This window comes from Heterodontus francisci, chromosome 22 (genome assembly GCF_036365525.1).
Source record: "Heterodontus francisci isolate sHetFra1 chromosome 22, sHetFra1.hap1, whole genome shotgun sequence".
Lineage (NCBI taxonomy): Eukaryota > Metazoa > Chordata > Chondrichthyes > Heterodontiformes > Heterodontidae > Heterodontus > Heterodontus francisci.
This window is the reverse complement of record NC_090392.1, coordinates 30499123-30518284: the sequence shown is the minus strand read 5'-3', so window position 1 is coordinate 30518284 and position 19162 is coordinate 30499123. Positions and strand designations below refer to the sequence as shown.

The following is a 19162-nucleotide window of genomic DNA, read 5'->3' as shown; positions in this document are numbered from 1 at the left end:
TCAGTAAATTTGGATTTTTGTGTCACTGATACAGAAAAGCCACCTGTCAGTAAATTGGGATGTTTGTGTTTCTGGTACAGGAAGGTCACCTGTCAGTAAATTGGATTCTAAGATCCATTTCGATTCCCTGTCATTACTCCACTAAATCTCCTGTTTGACTCTTATCTTTATGCTCATAAATATTGTGATTTTTGCTTCAAGTGGCAAAACAGAGGAACGTTTCCCCTTCCCGTTAAGCCATAGGCTTCCAGCAAACAATCTTTGTTTTCCAAATATGAAGCAGCCTATGGCCATTCATATGTGGCAGACATATTGCTGGGACTTATTCATTTCAGTATTTCAACAATTTACTTATTAGAATCAGTGGAGATAGCAACATATTATTTAACTGCTCCCTGAATTTACTCTGAGTTACTGCATAAATAAACGTGTTTGTGCAGCAGCTGAACAGCTGAAGCATATTTGCACTTTCTAGGAATATAAATTTTGGATCAGTGAAGCCTTTGAATTTATAATCCTTTATAAATCTCTCAAAAAAGAAGTATGCAACATATGTCATCCATAATAGGATGAAACTGCCTGAGATGGCAAAGAGTAAAATGATGGACTTTCTCCGGCTCTCCATCTCTGGGTCGCTCTGATTCTCGCCATTGCTGTGCGCCCGGAGTCTCCTGCGAGCCACATTAGCTGCCAAAATGCTTCTGATGGTCATTGCATTGAACAAAAGAATCAGAAAGAATGGCAGACAAGGAGTTACAATACGATCAATCCAATGAAAAGATGCCCATATTGCTGAAGTATAACGGATATCCTTCAGTTTGCAATACCAGGGTATATTGTTTTGTATGTAGATGGGTTCATGCATAAAATACCAGGGGATGTTGATTAAACATCCGAGCGCACAAACTATTCCTACAACCATGGCTGCTGTTTTCTCAGTGCAATATTTTGTTTTCAGCTTCTGGCAACAAATGGCCACAAAGCGATCAAAGGTGAATGTGACTGTTAACCAGACAGAAGTGTCTCTGGATGCATAAATGAACACAATGCTGAGACTGCACATGGGTGTAATGGACAGGAAACTACCTGGAAAATAAATAGCAGGAATTCGGTTTAATAGCACAGCGGTGATAATGACGAGAAGATCGGTTATTGCCATGGACACCAGGTACCGAGTGATACATCTGGAAAGACCACACCTTCCTCGGTATAGGATCACAATCGCCACTAAATTAACTGTAAGACATATAGAGAGAGAGATTGAAGTTACAGAATACACTCCTAGCAAAAGTAATATATTGATCTTTATGGGTCAGGCCCACAAACAAAACGGAGATCATTAAGCATATGGTATTGAGCTGACAACATCATCAATCATGAAAAGAATATTGTCGAAATCACCAAGAGACCTGCTGGTGCCTCTTTTATGCATTTCTTAATTTCCATCCTAACGACCCAACTTGGGCATTAGTTTCATGTCCCATGTAAGGACTGCAGTTTCCATGCTGCAGCACCCACTCAGTTCCTCCCAGTGTCATCCTAGACATAGACCAAGTTTTTAGAGTGGAGCTTAAAACTGATAATTTATGAACAAGAGTCCTACCATCCATCTTAAGATTATAGTGATATATAGCTTGAAATTAATGTATGTAATTAAGTACAGGGAGACTTCTAAGAGCATCCACATCACTGGAGAAGCAACAAATAGAGCCACAGTAAGCAAAGGAGAAGGCAAACTTATGGATATAATTCGGATTTGAGTTTGCAAATAGATGATTGAGCAAAAGGGAGCTGGGTGATCTGGTGGAAAGAAATGGTAAAATCAAAAGGTGGAATCCGAGGGCTACAATAGAGAATGAGGTTGGAGTAAAGAGTTAGACTTGAAATCGCCAAAGACACGAACAGCGAGAAGATCAGACAGAGCTATTGGTGTGAGTGAAGTTTAGGTGCACAGAAAGCGAGAACAAGTAGTTTGCGAAGAGCAATGAGATATAAACCAAATGGATGTGGACAGCAGGGAGAGGTAAATGAATGGATGGGAGGATCAGTGAGAGACAAACTGAATGGATGTAAACAGCCGCGTGGGATGGATGTTCTTAGGAAATGGATAATTAATTATTCTGATCACTTACTTCATTGTTCTCATTGATCAATAACACGCTGAGCAGTAGCTTATATTCATTCAGTTCATTTCATAAAACCGATCACAATATCATTACTTAATCAGTCAATTCATCAGATGTGCATTTCTTAATTATTTAATTAAAACCATTATTGATTAAAGTCCTAGAGAAATTCATTCAGGATTGAAATAATTCTGGAAATCAAAATGAAACATTGAATTTGTTATGAAATTCGGTAAACAAAAATAAATGGTAAGGCAAGAAAAAATAGTTCAATGGTAGGATTGTCTTTGAACAGATAAGCAAGGTTTCTACATTCACACGTTATACACCAGTTAAAGTTTGTTTCACAACCGTCAACCAGATTAGGAAAACAAGAGGAATAGGCTATTCAGCCCCTTTAGCCTGGTCTGTCATTCAATTAAATCATAGCTGATGTGCAGTTCAACTCCAATTATCCCGCCCTGTTCCATAACTTTAGTACCCCTGCCGAACAAAACTCTATCAACATGACGTTTATCATTTTCTATTGACCCAGTCTCAACAGGATGCTGGGAGGGGGCGTGCCAGACTTACCACCTTTGTGTGAAGAACTGTTTCCTGTCTTCACCCAGAAATGGTCTGGCTCTAAATTTAAGGTTATGTCCTCCTATTGGAGAAGTTTCCCTCTAACTACCCTATCAAATCCTTTAATCATTTCAAGACCCCTTAATCTTCCATACACAGGAATAATGAAAAACTTGCTACAATACTTTACCTGGAACAGCGATAGTAGCAAGAACAGTGTAGTAAATGGCATATACTAGTCCTCTGGGCGGGGAGTGCATTTTCTGTGAGTAGCAGCAATGTCTGTTCGGAATTCCACATGCACTGTTTGCCGTTCAAAGCATCCTTTATTATACATGATGGTAAACTCCCAGAGACACAATTAGCTAACATCACCATTAATATTAGTTACAGTCAATGAACAAACATGTTAGGTGACATCATTTGCATTAAGGTACAGCCACTGAACAAATATATTCTGTTACATCGGCAGTAAAATTAGTTACAGTAATTGAATAGACAAGTTAATCCAGTCAATTTTACCTTGAAATTTGCTGCAATAAAATGAATAAAGTGGATGTCACATTGTATTAAAAGGAAATGTTAAGTTCTGTTGGAAAGAAAGCCTTCAGACCTTACCCTGTGTGGCCTGTATGTGACTCTGATCCCACACCAACGTGGTTAACTCTTTGCTGCCTTCGAAAGTGATCAAGCAAACCAGTCAGATGCATCAAACAGCTCGAAAGGAACATAGGAATAGAGCTGGTCAGACCAATAGGCTGCGACCTCAGCATAGAATCCAGAGACAACAAAAGCATACCTAGTCCATGTGAGCTTGCACATTCCTACACTATAATATCCATGGACCTGTGCTAATGTTAGGAGAGCTCTCACAGATTATCTCAACATCAGTTTGACATTCATAATTCCAGATTTCCATTTATTAGTCAACATAAGAAAATAAGAACATAAGAAATAGGAGCAGGAGTAGGCCATTCAGCCCCTCAAGTCTGCCCCACCATTCAATAAGATCATAGTTGATCTATCCCAGGCCTCAACTCCTCTTTCGGGCCTGCTCCGCATAACCCTCCATTCCCCGAGATTTCAAAAATCTATCTACCTCCTCCTTAAATACATTTAGTGACCTAGCCTCCACAACTCTCTGAGGTAGAGAATTCCAGAGATTCACCACCCTCTGAGAGAAGAAATTCCTTCGCATCTCAGTTTTAAATGTGTACCCCCTTATTCTATAACTATTAGAAATTAGAATATTACAGCGCAGTACAGGCCCTTCGGCCATCGATGTTGCGCCGACCTGTGAAACCATCTGACCTACACTATTCCATTTGCATCCATATGTCTATCCAATGACCACTTAAATGCCCTTAAAGTTGGCGAATCTACTACTGTTGCAGGCAGGGCGTTCCACGCCCTTACTACTCTCTGAGTAAAGAAACTACCTCTCACATCTGTCCTATATCTATCACCCCTCAACTTGAATCTATGTCCCCTCGTGTTTGCCATCACCATCCGAGGAAAAAGACGCTCACTATCCACCCTATCTAACCCTCTGATTATCTTGTATGTCTCTATTAAGTCACCTCTCCTCCTCCTTCTCTCCAACGAAAACAACCTCAAGTCCCTCAGCCTTTCCTCGTAAGACCTTCCCTCCATACCAGGCAACATCCTAGTAAATCTCCTCTGCACCCTTTCCATAGCTTCTATGTCCCCTAGTTCGAGATTCCCCCACCAGTGGAAACATCTAACCTGTCAAGCCCCCTTAAAATCTTATATGTTTCAATAAGATCACCTCTCATTCTTCTAAACTCCAATGAATAAAGGCCTAACCTGTTTAGCCATTCTTGATAAGACAGCCCCTTCATCCCAGGAATCAGTCTAGTGAACCTTTTCTGAACTGCCTCCAATGGTAGAATATATTTCCTTCAATACGGGGACCAAAACTGTACGCAGTACTCCAGGTACAGCCTCACCAACACCCTGTACAGTTGTATCAACTTTCCTATTTTTAAACTCGAACCCCCTAGCAATAAAGGCCAAAATTCCATTTGCCTTCTTAATTACTTGCTGCAGCTGCATGCTAACATTTTGTGTTTCTTGTACAAGAACACCCAGATCCCTCTGTACTGCAGTATTTTGTAGTCTTTCTCCATCTAAATAATAATCTGCCATTTTATTCTTCCGACCAAAGTGGATGACCTCACACATTCCCACATTGAACACCATCTGCCAACATTTTGCCCACTCACTTAACCTATCTATATCCCTTTGCAGATTCTTTGTGTCCTCATTACAACATGCCTTCCCAGCAAATTTGGATGCACTACACACTGTCCTTTCTTCTAAGTCATTAATATAGATAGTAAACAGTTGAAGCCCTAAGACCGATTCTTGTGGCACCCCACTCGTTATGGCTTTCCAACCTGAAAAACATCCATTGATCCCGACCCTCTGCACTCTGTCTGTGAGCCAAACCTCAAACCACGCCAACATATTACATCCAATACCCTGAGCTCCTATTTTGTGCAATAACCTTTTATGTGGCACCTTTTCGAACACCTTCTGAACATCCAAATACACTACATCGACCAGTTCCCCTTTATCCACTCTGCTTGTTATATCCTCAATGAACTCTAACAAATTTGTCAAACATGATTTCCCTTTCATAAAACCATGTTGGCTCTGTTTGATTGCATTATGTTTTTCTAAATGTCTGGCTATCTCTTCCTTAATAATGGACTCGAGCATTTTCCCAGTGCCAAATGTTAAAATAACTAGTCTGTAGTTTCCTGCTTTCTGTCTCTCTCCTTTCTTGAATAGGGGCGTCACATTAACGGTTTTCCAATCCGCTGGTATCCGACCGGAATCCAGTGAGTTTTGGTAAATTATGACCAATGCCTCCACTATCTCTGCGATCACTTCTTTTAAAACCCTTGAATGTGTCAGTATTCGGACAGGGTCAAAGAATTATTGTTAGCTCACTGTCAGAGCCGGGGTGTTTCAGTCTGTGTCAGTATTCAGACAGCCTTAAAGTATTATTGCCAGCTCACTATAAGAGCCAGGGTGTTTCAATCTATGTAAGCATTCAGACAAGGTTAAAATACAATTGTCAGCTCACTGTCAGAGCCAGGGTGTTTCAATCTGTGTCAGTATTCAGAAAGGGTTAAAGTATTATTGTCAGCTCACTGTAAGAGCCAGGGTGTTGCAATCTGTGTCAATATTCAGCAAGGGTTAAAGTATTGTCAGCTGACTGTCAGAGCCGGGGTGTTTCAGTCTGCGTCAGTTTTCTGACAGGGTGAAAGTATTATTGTCAGCTCAGTGTCAGAGCAGGGGTGTTATAATCTGTGCCCGTATTCAGACAGGGTGAAAGTATTTTAGTTTAGTTTAGAGATACAGCACTGAAACAGGCCCTTCGGCCCACCGAGTCTGTGCCGACCATCAACCACCCATTTATACTAATCCTACACTAATCCCATATTCCAAGCACATCCCCAGCTGTCCCTATATTTCCCTACCATCTACCGATACGAGGGGCAATTTATAATGGCCAATTTACCTACCAACCTGCAAGTCTTTTGGCTTGTGGGAGGAAACCGGAGCACCCGGAGAAAACCCACGCAGACACAGGGAGAATTTGCAAACTCCACACAGGCAGTACCCAGAATCGAAACCGGGTCGCTGGAGCTGTGAGGCTGCGGTGCTAACCACTGCGCCACAGTGCCGCCCAAAATTATTGTCGACTCAGAGTCAGAGCTGGGGTGTTATAATCTTTGTCAGTATTCAGCAAGGATTAATGTATAATTGTCAGATCACTATCAGAGCAGGGTCATTTCATTCTGTTTCAGTATTCAGGCAGGCGTAAAGTATTGTTGTCAGCTCACTGCCAGAGCCAGGGTGGTTCAGTCTGTGCCAGTATTCAGACAAGGTTAAAATACTATTGTCAGCTCACTGTCAGAGCCAGGGTGTTTCTATTTGTGTCAGCATTCAGACAGGGTTAAAGTATTATTGTCAGCCCAATGTCAGACCCATGGTGTTACAATCAGTGTCAGTATTCAGACAGGGTTAAAGTATTATTGTCTGCTCACTGTCAGAGCCAGGGTGTTTCAGTCTGTGTCAGTATTCAAACAAGGTTCAAGTATTATTAGCAGTTCACTGTCAGAGCCAGGGTGTTTCAGGCTGTGTCAGTATTCAGAAAGGTTACAATATTATTGTCAGCTCACTGTCAGAGCCAGGGTGTTTCAGTCTGTGTCAGCATTCAGACAGGGTTAAAGTATTATTATCAGCTCACTGTCTGAGCCAGGATGTTTCCGTCTTTGTCAGTATTCAGACAGGGTTAAAGTATTATTATCAGCTCACTGTCTGAGCCAGGATGTTTCCGTCTTTGTCAGTATTCAGAAAGGGTTAAAGTATTATTGTCCGCTCACTGTCAGAGCCAGGGTGTTTCAGTCTTTGTCAGTATTCAGACAGGGTGACAGTATCATTGTCAGCTCGCTGTCAGAGCCAGGGTGCTTCAGTTTGTGTCAGTATTCAGACAATGTTAACGTATTCTTATCAACTCACTGTCAGAGTCAGGGTGTTTCAGTCATGTCAGTATTCAGACCGTGTTAACATATTATTATCAGCTCACTGTCAGAGCAGGGGTGTTTCAATCTGTATCAGTATTCAGACAGGGTTAAAGTATTATTAGCAGTTCACTGTCAGAGCCAGGGTGTTTCAGGCTGTTTCAGTATTCAGAAAGGTTACAATATTATTGTCAGCTCACTGTCAGAGCCAGGGTGTTTCAGTCTGTGTCAGTATTCAGACAGGGTTAAAGTATTATTGTCAGCTCACTGTCAAAGCCAGGGTGCTTCAGTTTGTGTCAGTATTCAGACAGGGTTAAAGTATTATTGTCCGCTCACTGTCAGAGCCAGGATATTTCCGTCTTTGACAGTATTCAGACAGGGTTAGCGTATTATTATCATCTCACTGTCAGAGCAGGGGTGTTTCAATCTGTATCAGTATTCAGACTGGGTTAAAGTATTATTGTCCACTCACTGTCAGAGCCAGGGTGTTTCAGTCTGTGTCAGTATTCAGACAGGGTTAAAATATTATTAGCAGCTCACTGTCAGAGCCTGTGTGTTTCAGTCATGTCTGTATTCAGACAGGGTTCAAGTATTATTCGCAGCTCACTGTCAGAGCCTGGGTCTTTCAATCTAAGTCTATATTCAGACATGTTTGAAATATTATTGTCAGCTCACTGTCAGAGCCAGGGTGTTTCAGTCTGTGTTAGTATTCAGACCATGTTAACATATTATTATCAGCTCACTGTCACAGCCAGGGTGTTTCAGGCTGTGTCAGTATTCAGACAGGGTTCAAGTATTATTGTCCGCTCACTGTCAGAGCCAGGGTGTTTCAGTCTTTGTCAGTATTCAGACAGGGTTAAAGTGTTATTCTCAGCTCACTTTCAGAGCCAGGGTGTTTCAGTCTGTGTCAGTATTCAGACAGGGTTAAAGTATTATTATTAGCTCTCTGTCAGAGCCAGAGTGTTTCAGTCTTTGTCAGTATTCAGACAGGGTTAAAGTGTTATTCTCAGCTCACTTTCAGAGCCAGGGTGTTTCAGTCTGTGTCAGTATTCAGACAGGGTTAAAGTATTATTATTAGCTCTCTGTCAGAGCCAGAGTGTTTCAGTCTGTGTCAGCATTCTGACAGGGTTCAAGTATTATTGTCCGCTCACTGTCAGAGCCAGGGTGTTTCAGTCTGTGTCAGTATTCAGACAGGGTTAAAGTATTATTGTCCGCTCACTGTCAGAGCCAGGGTGTTTCAGTCTGTGTCAGTATTCAGACAGGGTTAAAGTATTATTGTCCGCTCACTGTCAGAGCCAGGGTGTTTCAGTCTGTGTCAGTATTCAGAAAGGGATAAAGTATTATTGTCCGCTCACAGTCAGAGCCAGGGTGTTTCAGTCTGTGTCAGTATTCAGACAGGGTTAAAGTATTATTAGCAGCTCGCTGTCAGAGCCAAGATGTTTCCGTCTATGTCAGTTTTCAGACAGGTTTAAAATATTATTGTCAGCTCACTGTCGGAGCCAGGGTGTTTCAGTCTTTGTCAGTATTCAGACAGGATTCAAGCATTATTTTACGCTCACTGTCAAAGCCAGGTTGTTTCAGTCTGTGTCAGTATTCAGACCGTGTGAACAAATTATTATCAGCTCACTGTCAGAGCAGGGGTATTTCAATCTTTGTCAGTATTGTGACCAGATTCAAGCGTTATTGTCAGCTCACTGTCAGAGCCAGGGTATTTCAGTCTTTGTCAGTATTCAGACAGGGTTAAAGTATTATTGTCTGCTCACTGTCAGAGCCAGGGTGTTTCAGTCTTTGTCAGTATTCAGACAGGGTTAAAGAATTATTGTCCGCTCACTGTCAGAGCCAGGGTGATTCAGTCAGTGTCAGTATTCAGACAGGGTTAAAGTATTATTGTCAGCTCACTGTCAGAGCCAGGATATTTCCGTCTTTGTCAGTATTCAGACAGGGTTAAAGTATTATTGTCAGCTCACTGTCAGAGCCAGGCTGTTTCAGTTAGTGTCAGTATTCAGACAGGGTTTACATATTATTATCAGCTCACTGTCAGAGCCAGGGTGTTTCAGTTTGTGTCAGTATTCAGACAGGGTTAACATATTATTATCAACTCACTGTCAGAGCCAGGGTGTTTCAGTCTGTGTCAGTATTCAGACAGGGTTAAAGTATTATTGTCAGCTCACTGTCAGAGCCAGGGTGTTTCAGTTTGTGTCAGTATTCAGACAGGGTTAACATATTATTATCAACTCACTGTCAGAGCCAGGGTGTTTCAGTCTGTGTCAGTATTCAGACAGGGTTAAAGTATTATTGTCCGCTCACTGTCTGAGCCAGGATGTTTCCTTCTTTGTCAGTATTCTGACACGGTTGAAGTATTATTGTCCGCTCACTGTCAGAGCCAGGGTGTTTTAGTCTTTGTCAGTATTCAGACAGGGTTCAAGTATTATTGTCCGCTCACTGTCAGAGCCAGATGTTTCAGTCTTTGTCAGCATTCAGCCAGGGTTAAAATATTATTATCAGCTCACTGTCAGAGCCAGCGTGTTTCAGTCTTTGTCATTATTCAGACAGAGTTCAAGTGTTATTGTCTGCTCACTGTTAGAGCCAGGGTGTTTCAGTCATGTCTGTATTCAGACAGGGTTCAAGTATTATTGTCAGCTCACTGTCAGATCCAGGGTCTTTCAATCTCAGTCTATATTCAGACAGGGTTAAAGTATTATTGTGAGCTCGTTGTCAGGCCAGGGTGTTTCAGTGTGTGTCAGTATTCAGACAGGTTTAAAATATTATTGTTGGCTCACTGTCAGAGCCGTGTTGTTTCAGTCTGTGTCAGAATTCAGAAAGGGTTAAAGTGCTATTGTCAGCTCACTTTCAGAACCAGGTTGTTTCAGTCTGTGTCAGTGTTCAGACAGGCTTAAAGAATTATTGTCAGCTCACCTTCAGAGCCAGGGTGTTTCAGTCTGTGTCAGTATTCAGACAAGGTTCAAGCATTATTGCCAGCTCACTGTCAGAGCCAGGTTGTTTCAGTCTGTGTCACTATTCAGAAAATGTTAAAGTATTATTTGCAGCTCATTGTGGTAGCCTGGGTTTTTCAGTCTGTGTCAGTATTCAGACAGGATTGAAGTGTTATTCTCAGCTCACTTTCAGAGCCAGGGTGTTTCAGTCTGTGTCAGAATTCAGACAGGGTTGAAGTGCTATTGTCAGCTCACTTTCAGAACCAGGTTGTTTCAGTCTGTGTCAGTGTTCAGACAGGCTTAAAGAATTATTGTCAGCTGACTTTCAGAGCCAGGGTGTTTCAGTCTGTGTCAGTATTCAGACAAGGTTCAAGCATTATTGCCAGCTCACTGTCAGAGCCAGGTGTTTCAGTCTGTGTCAGTATTCAGACAGGGTTAACGTATTATTATCAACTCACTGTCAGAGCCAGGGTGTTTCAGTCTTTGTCAGTATTCAGACAGGGTTAAAGTATTATTGTCCGCTCACTGTCAGAGCCAGGGTGTTTCAGTCTTTGTCAGTATTCAGACAGGGTGACAGTATTATTGTCAGCTCACTGTCAGAGCCAGGGTGTTTCAGTTTGTGTCAGTATTCAGACAGGGTTAAAGTATTATTATCAGCTCACTGTCAGAGCAGGGGTGTTTCAATCTGTGTCAGTATTCAGACAGGGTTAAAGTATTATTGCCGGATCACTGTCAGAGCCAGGGTGTTTCAGTCTGTGTCAGTATTCAGACAGGGTTAAAATATTATTGTCCGCTCACTGTCAGTGCCAGGTTGTTTCAGTCTGTGTCAGTATTCAGACAAGGTTCAAGCATTATTGTTAGCTCACTGTCAGAGCCAGTGTGTTTCAGTCTGTGTCTGTATTCAGACAGGGTTAATGTACTATTGTCAGCTCACTGTCAGAGCCAGGTTGTTTCAGTCTGTGTCACTATTCAGAAAAGGTTAAAGTATTATTCGCAGCTCATTGTGGGAGCCTGGGTTTTTCAGTCTGTGTCAGTATTCAGACAGGATTGAAGTGTTATTCTCAGCTCACTTTCAGAGCCAGGGTGTTTCAGTCTGTGTCACTATTCAGACAGGATTGAAGTGTTGTTCTCAGCTCACTTTCAGAGCCAGGGTGTTTCAGTCTTTGTCACTATTCAGACAGGTTTAAAGTATTATTGTCAGCTCACTGTCAGAGCCAGAGTGTTTAAGTCTGTGTCAGTATTCAGACAGGATTAAAGTGTTATTGTCAGCTCACTGTCAGAGCCAGGGTCTTTCAATCTGTGTCTTTATTCAGACATGGTTAAAGTATAATTGGCAGCTGACTTTCAGAGACAGGGTGTTATAATCTGTGTCAGTATTCAGGCAGGGTGAAATTATTATTGTCAGCTCTTGTCAGAGCCAAGATGTTTCAGTGTGTGTCAGTATTCAGACAGGTTTAAAATATTATTGTCGGCTCACTGTCAGAGCCAGGGTGTTTCAGTTTGTGTCAGTATTCAGACAGGGTTAACATATTATTATCAACTCACTGTCAGAGCCAGGGTGTTTCAGTCTTTGTCAGTATTCAGACAGGATTCAAGCATTATTTTACGCTCACTGTCAAAGCCAGGTTGTTTCAGTCTGTGTCAGTATTCAGACCGTGTGAACAAATTATTATCAGCTCACTGTCAGAGCAGGGGTATTTCAATCTTTGTCAGTATTCAGACAGGGTTAAAGTATTATTGTCAGCTCACTGTCAGAGCCAGGGTGTTTCAGTCTTTGTCAGTATTCAGACAGGGTTAAAGTATTATTGTCTGCTCACTGTCAGAGCCAGGGTGTTTCAGTCTTTGTCAGTATTCAGACAGGGTTAAAGTATTATTGTCCGCTCACTGTCAGAGCCAGGGTGATTCAGTCAGTGTCAGTATTCAGACAGGGTTAAAGTATTATTGTCAGCTCACTGTCAGAGCCAGGCTGTTTCAGTTAGTGTCAGTATTCAGACAGGGTTTACATATTATTATCAGCTCACTGTCAGAGCCAGGGTGTTTCAGTTTGTGTCAGTATTCAGACAGGGTTAACATATTATTATCAACTCACTGTCAGAGCCAGGGTGTTTCAGTCTGTGTCAGTATTCAGACAGGGTTAAAGTATTATTGTCAGCTCACTGTCAGAGCCAGGGTGTTTCAGTTTGTGTCAGTATTCAGACAGGGTTAACATATTATTATCAACTCACTGTCAGAGCCAGGGTGTTTCAGTCTGTGTCAGTATTCAGACAGGGTTAAAGTATTATTGTCCGCTCACTGTCTGAGCCAGGATGTTTCCTTCTTTGTCAGTATTCTGACACGGTTGAAGTATTATTGTCCGCTCACTGTCAGAGCCAGGGTGTTTTAGTCTTTGTCAGTATTCAGACAGGGTTCAAGTATTATTGTCCGCTCACTGTCAGAGCCAGATGTTTCAGTCTTTGTCAGCATTCAGCCAGGGTTAAAATATTATTATCAGCTCACTGTCAGAGCCAGCGTGTTTCAGTCTTTGTCATTATTCAGACAGAGTTAATGTACTATTGTCAGCTCACTGTCAGAGCCAGGTTGTTTCAGTCATGTCTGTATTCAGACAGGGTTCAAGTATTATTGTCAGCTCACTGTCAGATCCAGGGTCTTTCAATCTCAGTCTATATTCAGACAGGGTTAAAGTATTATTGTGAGCTCGTTGTCAGGCCAGGGTGTTTCAGTGTGTGTCAGTATTCAGACAGGTTTAAAATATTATTTTTGGCTCACTGTCAGAGCCGTGTTGTTTCAGTCTGTGTCAGAATTCAGAAAGTGTTAAAGTGCTATTGTCAGCTCACTTTCAGAACCAGTTTGTTTCAGTCTGTGTCAGTGTTCAGACAGGCTTAAAGAATTATTGTCAGCTCACCTTCAGAGCCAGGGTGTTTCAGTCTGTGTCAGTATTCAGACAAGGTTCAAGCATTATTGCCAGCTCACTGTCAGAGCCAGGTTGTTTCAGTCTGTGTCACTATTCAGAAAATGTTAAAGTATTATTTGCAGCTCATTGTGGTAGCCTGGGTTTTTCAGTCTGTGTCAGTATTCAGACAGGATTGAAGTGTTATTCTCAGCTCACTTTCAGAGCCAGGGTGTTTCAGTCTGTGTCAGAATTCAGACAGGGTTGAAGTGCTATTGTCAGCTCACTTTCAGAACCAGGTTGTTTCAGTCTGTGTCAGTGTTCAGACAGGCTTAAAGAATTATTGTCAGCTGACTTTCAGAGCCAGGGTGTTTCAGTCTGTGTCAGTATTCAGACAAGGTTCAAGCATTATTGCCAGCTCACTGTCAGAGCCAGGTGTTTCAGTCTGTGTCAGTATTCAGACAGGGTTAACGTATTATTATCAACTCACTGTCAGAGCCAGGGTGTTTCAGTCTTTGTCAGTATTCAGACAGGGTTAAAGTATTATTGTCCGCTCACTGTCAGAGCCAGGGTGTTTCAGTCTTTGTCAGTATTCAGACAGGGTGACAGTATTATTGTCAGCTCACTGTCAGAGCCAGGGTGTTTCAGTTTGTGTCAGTATTCAGACAGGGTTAAAGTATTATTATCAGCTCACTGTCAGAGCAGGGGTGTTTCAATCTGTGTCAGTATTCAGACAGGGTTAAAGTATTATTGCCGGATCACTGTCAGAGCCAGGGTGTTTCAGTCTGTGTCAGTATTCAGACAGGGTTAAAATATTATTGTCCGCTCACTGTCAGTGCCAGGGTGTTTCAGTCTTTGTCAGCATTCAGACAGGGTTAAAGTATTATTGTCCGCTCACTGTCAGAGCCAGGGTGTTTCAGTCTTTGTCAGTATTCAGACAGGGTGACAGTATTATTGTCAGCTCACTGTCAGAGCCAGGGTGTTTCAGTTTGTGTCAGTATTCAGATAGGGTTAAAGTATTATTGTCCGCTCACAGTCAGAGCCAGGGTGTTTCAGTCTGTGTCAGTATTCAGACAAGGTTCAAGCATTATTGCCAGCTCACTGTCAGAGCCAGGGTGTTTCAGTCTTTGTCAGCATTCAGACAGGGTTAAAATATTATTGTCCGCTCACTGTCAGTGCCAGGGTGTTTCAGTCTTTGTCAGCATTCAGACAGGGTTAAAGTATTATTGTCCGCTCACTGTCAGAGCCAGGGTGTTTCAGTCTTTGTCAGTATTCAGACAGGGTGACAGTATTATTGTCAGCTCACTGTCAGAGCCAGGGTGTTTCAGTTTGTGTCAGTATTCAGACAGGGTTAAAGTATTATTATCAGCTCACTGTCAGAGCAGGGGTGTTTCAATCTGTGTCAGTATTCAGACAGGGTTAAAGTATTATTGCCGGATCACTGTCAGAGCCAGGGTGTTTCAGTCTGTGTCAGTATTCAGACAGGGTTAAAATATTATTGTCCGCTCACTGTCAGTGCCAGGTTGTTTCAGTCTGTGTCAGTATTCAGACAAGGTTCAAGCATTATTGTTAGCTCACTGTCAGAGCCAGTGTGTTTCAGTCTGTGTCTGTATTCAGACAGGGTTAATGTACTATTGTCAGCTCACTGTCAGAGCCAGGTTGTTTCAGTCTGTGTCACTATTCAGAAAAGGTTAAAGTATTATTCGCAGCTCATTGTGGGAGCCTGGGTTTTTCAGTCTGTGTCAGTATTCAGACAGGATTGAAGTGTTATTCTCAGCTCACTTTCAGAGCCAGGGTGTTTCAGTCTGTGTCACTATTCAGACAGGATTGAAGTGTTGTTCTCAGCTCACTTTCAGAGCCAGGGTGTTTCAGTCTTTGTCACTATTCAGACAGGTTTAAAGTATTATTGTCAGCTCACTGTCAGAGCCAGAGTGTTTAAGTCTGTGTCAGTATTCAGACAGGATTAAAGTGTTATTGTCAGCTCACTGTCAGAGCCAGGGTCTTTCAATCTGTGTCTTTATTCAGACATGGTTAAAGTATAATTGGCAGCTGACTTTCAGAGACAGGGTGTTATAATCTGTGTCAGTATTCAGGCAGGGTGAAATTATTATTGTCAGCTCTTGTCAGAGCCAAGATGTTTCAGTGTGTGTCAGTATTCAGACAGGTTTAAAATATTATTGTCGGCTCACTGTCAGAGCCAGGGTGTTTCAGTTTGTGTCAGTATTCAGACAGGGTTAACATATTATTATCAACTCACTGTCAGAGCCAGGGTGTTTCAGTCTTTGTCAGTATTCAGACAGGATTCAAGCATTATTTTACGCTCACTGTCAAAGCCAGGTTGTTTCAGTCTGTGTCAGTATTCAGACCGTGTGAACAAATTATTATCAGCTCACTGTCAGAGCAGGGGTATTTCAATCTTTGTCAGTATTGTGACCAGATTCAAGCGTTATTGTCAGCTCACTGTCAGAGCCAGGGTATTTCAGTCTTTGTCAGTATTCAGACAGGGTTAAAGTATTATTGTCTGCTCACTGTCAGAGCCAGGGTGTTTCAGTCTTTGTCAGTATTCAGACAGGGTTAAAGTATTATTGTCCGCTCACTGTCAGAGCCAGGGTGATTCAGTCAGTGTCAGTATTCAGACAGGGTTAAAGTATTATTGTCAGCTCACTGTCAGAGCCAGGGTGTTTCAGTTAGTGTCAGTATTCAGACAGGGTTTACATATTATTATCAGCTCACTGTCAGAGCCAGGGTGTTTCAGTTTGTGTCAGTATTCAGACAGGGTTAACATATTATTATCAACTCACTGTCAGAGCCAGGGTGTTTCAGTCTGTGTCAGTATTCAGACAGGGTTAAAGTATTATTGTCAGCTCACTGTCAGAGCCAGGGTGTTTCAGTTTGTGTCAGTATTCAGACAGGGTTAACATATTATTATCAACTCACTGTCAGAGCCAGGGTGTTTCAGTCTGTGTCAGTATTCAGACAGGGTTAAAGTATTATTGTCCGCTCACTGCCTGAGCCAGGATGTTTCCTTCTTTGTCAGTATTCTGACACGGTTGAAGTATTATTGTCCGCTCACTGTCAGAGCCAGGGTGTTTTAGTCTTTGTCAGTATTCAGACAGGGTTCAAGTATTATTGTCCGCTCACTGTCAGAGCCAGATGTTTCAGTCTTTGTCAGCATTCAGCCAGGGTTAAAATATTATTATCAGCTCACTGTCAGAGCCAGCGTGTTTCAGTCTTTGTCATTATTCAGACAGAGTTCAAGTGTTATTGTCTGCTCACTGTTAGAGCCAGGGTGTTTCAGTCATGTCTGTATTCAGACAGGGTTCAAGTATTATTGTCAGCTCACTGTCAGATCCAGGGTCTTTCAATCTCAGTCTATATTCAGACAGGGTTAAAGTATTATTGTGAGCTCGTTGTCAGGCCAGGGTGTTTCAGTGTCTGTCAGTATTCAGACAGGTTTAAAATATTATTGTTGGCTCACTGTCAGAGCCGTGTTGTTTCAGTCTGTGTCAGAATTCAGAAAGGGTTAAAGTGCTATTGTCAGCTCACTTTCAGAACCAGGTTGTTTCAGTCTGTGTCAGTGTTCAGACAGGCTTAAAGAATTATTGTCAGCTCACCTTCAGAGCCAGGGTGTTTCAGTCTGTGTCAGTATTCAGACAAGGTTCAAGCATTATTGCCAGCTCACTGTCAGAGCCAGGTTGTTTCAGTCTGTGTCACTATTCAGAAAATGTTAAAGTATTATTTGCAGCTCATTGTGGTAGCCTGGGATTTTCAGTCTGTGTCAGTATTCAGACAGGATTGAAGTGTTATTCTCAGCTCACTTTCAGAGCCAGGGTGTTTCAGTCTGTGTCAGAATTCAGACAGGGTTGAAGTGCTATTGTCAGCTCACTTTCAGAACCAGGTTGTTTCAGTCTGTGTCAGTGTTCAGACAGGCTTAAAGAATTATTGTCAGCTGACTTTCAGAGCCAGGGTGTTTCAGTCTGTGTCAGTATTCAGACAAGGTTCAAGCATTATTGCCAGCTCACTGTCAGAGCCAGGTGTTTCAGTCTGTGTCAGTATTCAGACAGGGTTAACGTATTATTATCAACTCACTGTCAGAGCCAGGGTGTTTCAGTCTTTGTCAGTATTCAGACAGGGTTAAAGTATTATTGTCCGCTCACTGTCAGAGCCAGGGTGTTTCAGTCTTTGTCAGTATTCAGACAGGGTGACAGTATTATTGTCAGCTCACTGTCAGAGCCAGGGTGTTTCAGTTTGTGTCAGTATTCAGACAGGGTTAAAGTATTATTATCAGCTCACTGTCAGAGCAGGGGTGTTTCAATCTGTGTCAGTATTCAGACAGGGTTAAAGTATTATTGCCGGATCACTGTCAGAGCCAGGGTGTTTCAGTCTGTGTCAGTATTCAGACAGGGTTAAAATATTATTGTCCGCTCACTGTCAGTGCCAGGGTGTTTCAGTCTTTGTCAGCATTCAGACAGGGTTAAAGTATTATTGTCCGCTCACTGTCAGAGCCAGGGTGTTTCAGTCTTTGTCAGTATTCAGACAGGGTGACAGTATTATTGTCAGCTCACTGTCAGAGCCAGGGTGTTTCAGTTTGTGTCAGTATTCAGATAGGGTTAAAGTATTATTGTCCGCTCACAGTCAGAGCCAGGGTGTTTCAGTCTGTGTCAGTATTCAGACAAGGTTCAAGCATTATTGCCAGCTCACTGTCAGAGCCAGGGTGTTTCAGTCTTTGTCAGCATTCAGACAGGGTTAAAATATTATTATCAGCTCACTGTCAGAGCCAGGATGTTTCCGTCTATGTCAGTATTCAGACAGGGTTAAAGTATTATTGTCCGCTCACAGTCAGAGCCAGGGTGTTTCAATCTTTGTCAGTATTCAGACAGGGTTAAAATATTATTAACAGCTCACTGTCAGAGCCAGGATGTTTCCGTCTATCTCAGTTTTCAGACAGGGTTAAAGTATTATTGTCTGCTCACTGTTAGAGCCAGGATGTTTCAGTCTTTGTCAGTATTCAGACAGGGTTAAAGTATTATTGTCCGCTCGCTGTCAGAGCCAGGGTGATTCAGTCAGTGTCAGTATTCAGACAGGGTTAAAGTATTATTGTCCGCTCACTGTCAGAGCCAGGGTGTTTCAGTCTTTGTCAGTATTCAGACAGGGTGACAGTATTATTGTCAGCTCACTGTCAGAGCCAGGGTGTTTCAGTTTGTGTCAGTATTCAGACAGGGTTAAAGTATTATTATCAGCTCACTGTCAGAGCAGGGGTGTTTCAATCTGTGTCAGTATTCAGACAGGGTTAAAGTATTATTGCCGGACCACTGTCAGAGCCAGGGTGTTTCAGTCTGTGTCAGTATTCAGACAGGGTTAAAATATTATTGTCCGCTCACTGTCAGTGCCAGGGTGTTTCAGTCTTTGTCAGCATTCAGACAGGGTTAAAGTATTATTGTCCGCTCACTGTCAGAGCCAGGGTGTTTCAGTCTTTGTCAGTATTCAGACAGGGTGACAGTATTATTGTCAGCTCACTGTCAGAGCCAGGGTGTTTCAGTTTGTGTCAGTATTCAGATAGGGTTAAAGTATTATTGACGGCTCACAGTCAGAGCCAGGGTGTTTCAGTCTGTGTCAGTATTCAGACAAGGTTCAAGCATTATTGCCAGCTCACTGTCAGAGCCAGGGTGTTTCAGTCTTTGTCAGCATTCAGACAGGGTTAAAATATTATTATCAGCTCACTGTCAGAGCCAGGATGTTTCCGTCTATGTCAGTATTCAGACAGGGTTAAAGTATTATTGTCCGCTCACAGTCAGAGCCAGGATGTTTCAGTCTTTGTCAGTATTCAGACAGGGTTAAAATATTATTAACTGCTCACTGTCAGAGCCAGGATGTTTCCGTCTATGTCAGTATTCAGACAGGGTTAAAGTATTATTGTCTGCTCACTGTTAGAGCCAGGGTGTTTCAGTCTTTGTCAGTATTCAGACAGGGTTAAAATATTATTAACAGCTCACTGTCAGAGCCAGGATGTTTCCGTCTATGTCAGTATTCAGACAGGGTTAAAGTATTATTGCCAGCTCACTGTCAGAGCCAGGGTCTTTCAATCTAAGTCTA

General features: G+C 42.2%; 1 protein-coding gene across 1 annotated transcript; it reads right to left on the bottom strand.

The window, feature by feature from the left end:
* Positions 1 to 331: 331 nt before the first annotated feature.
* On the bottom strand, positions 332 to 2950 carry LOC137381507 (probable G-protein coupled receptor 139). Its single transcript, XM_068054205.1, has 2 exons — positions 2881 to 2950; positions 332 to 1236 (listed from the first exon to the last, which is right to left on the bottom strand). Exons 1-2 carry the CDS (start codon positions 2948 to 2950, stop codon positions 332 to 334), a joined length of 975 nt encoding a protein of 324 aa, XP_067910306.1.
* Positions 2951 to 19162: the final 16212 nt, after the last annotated feature.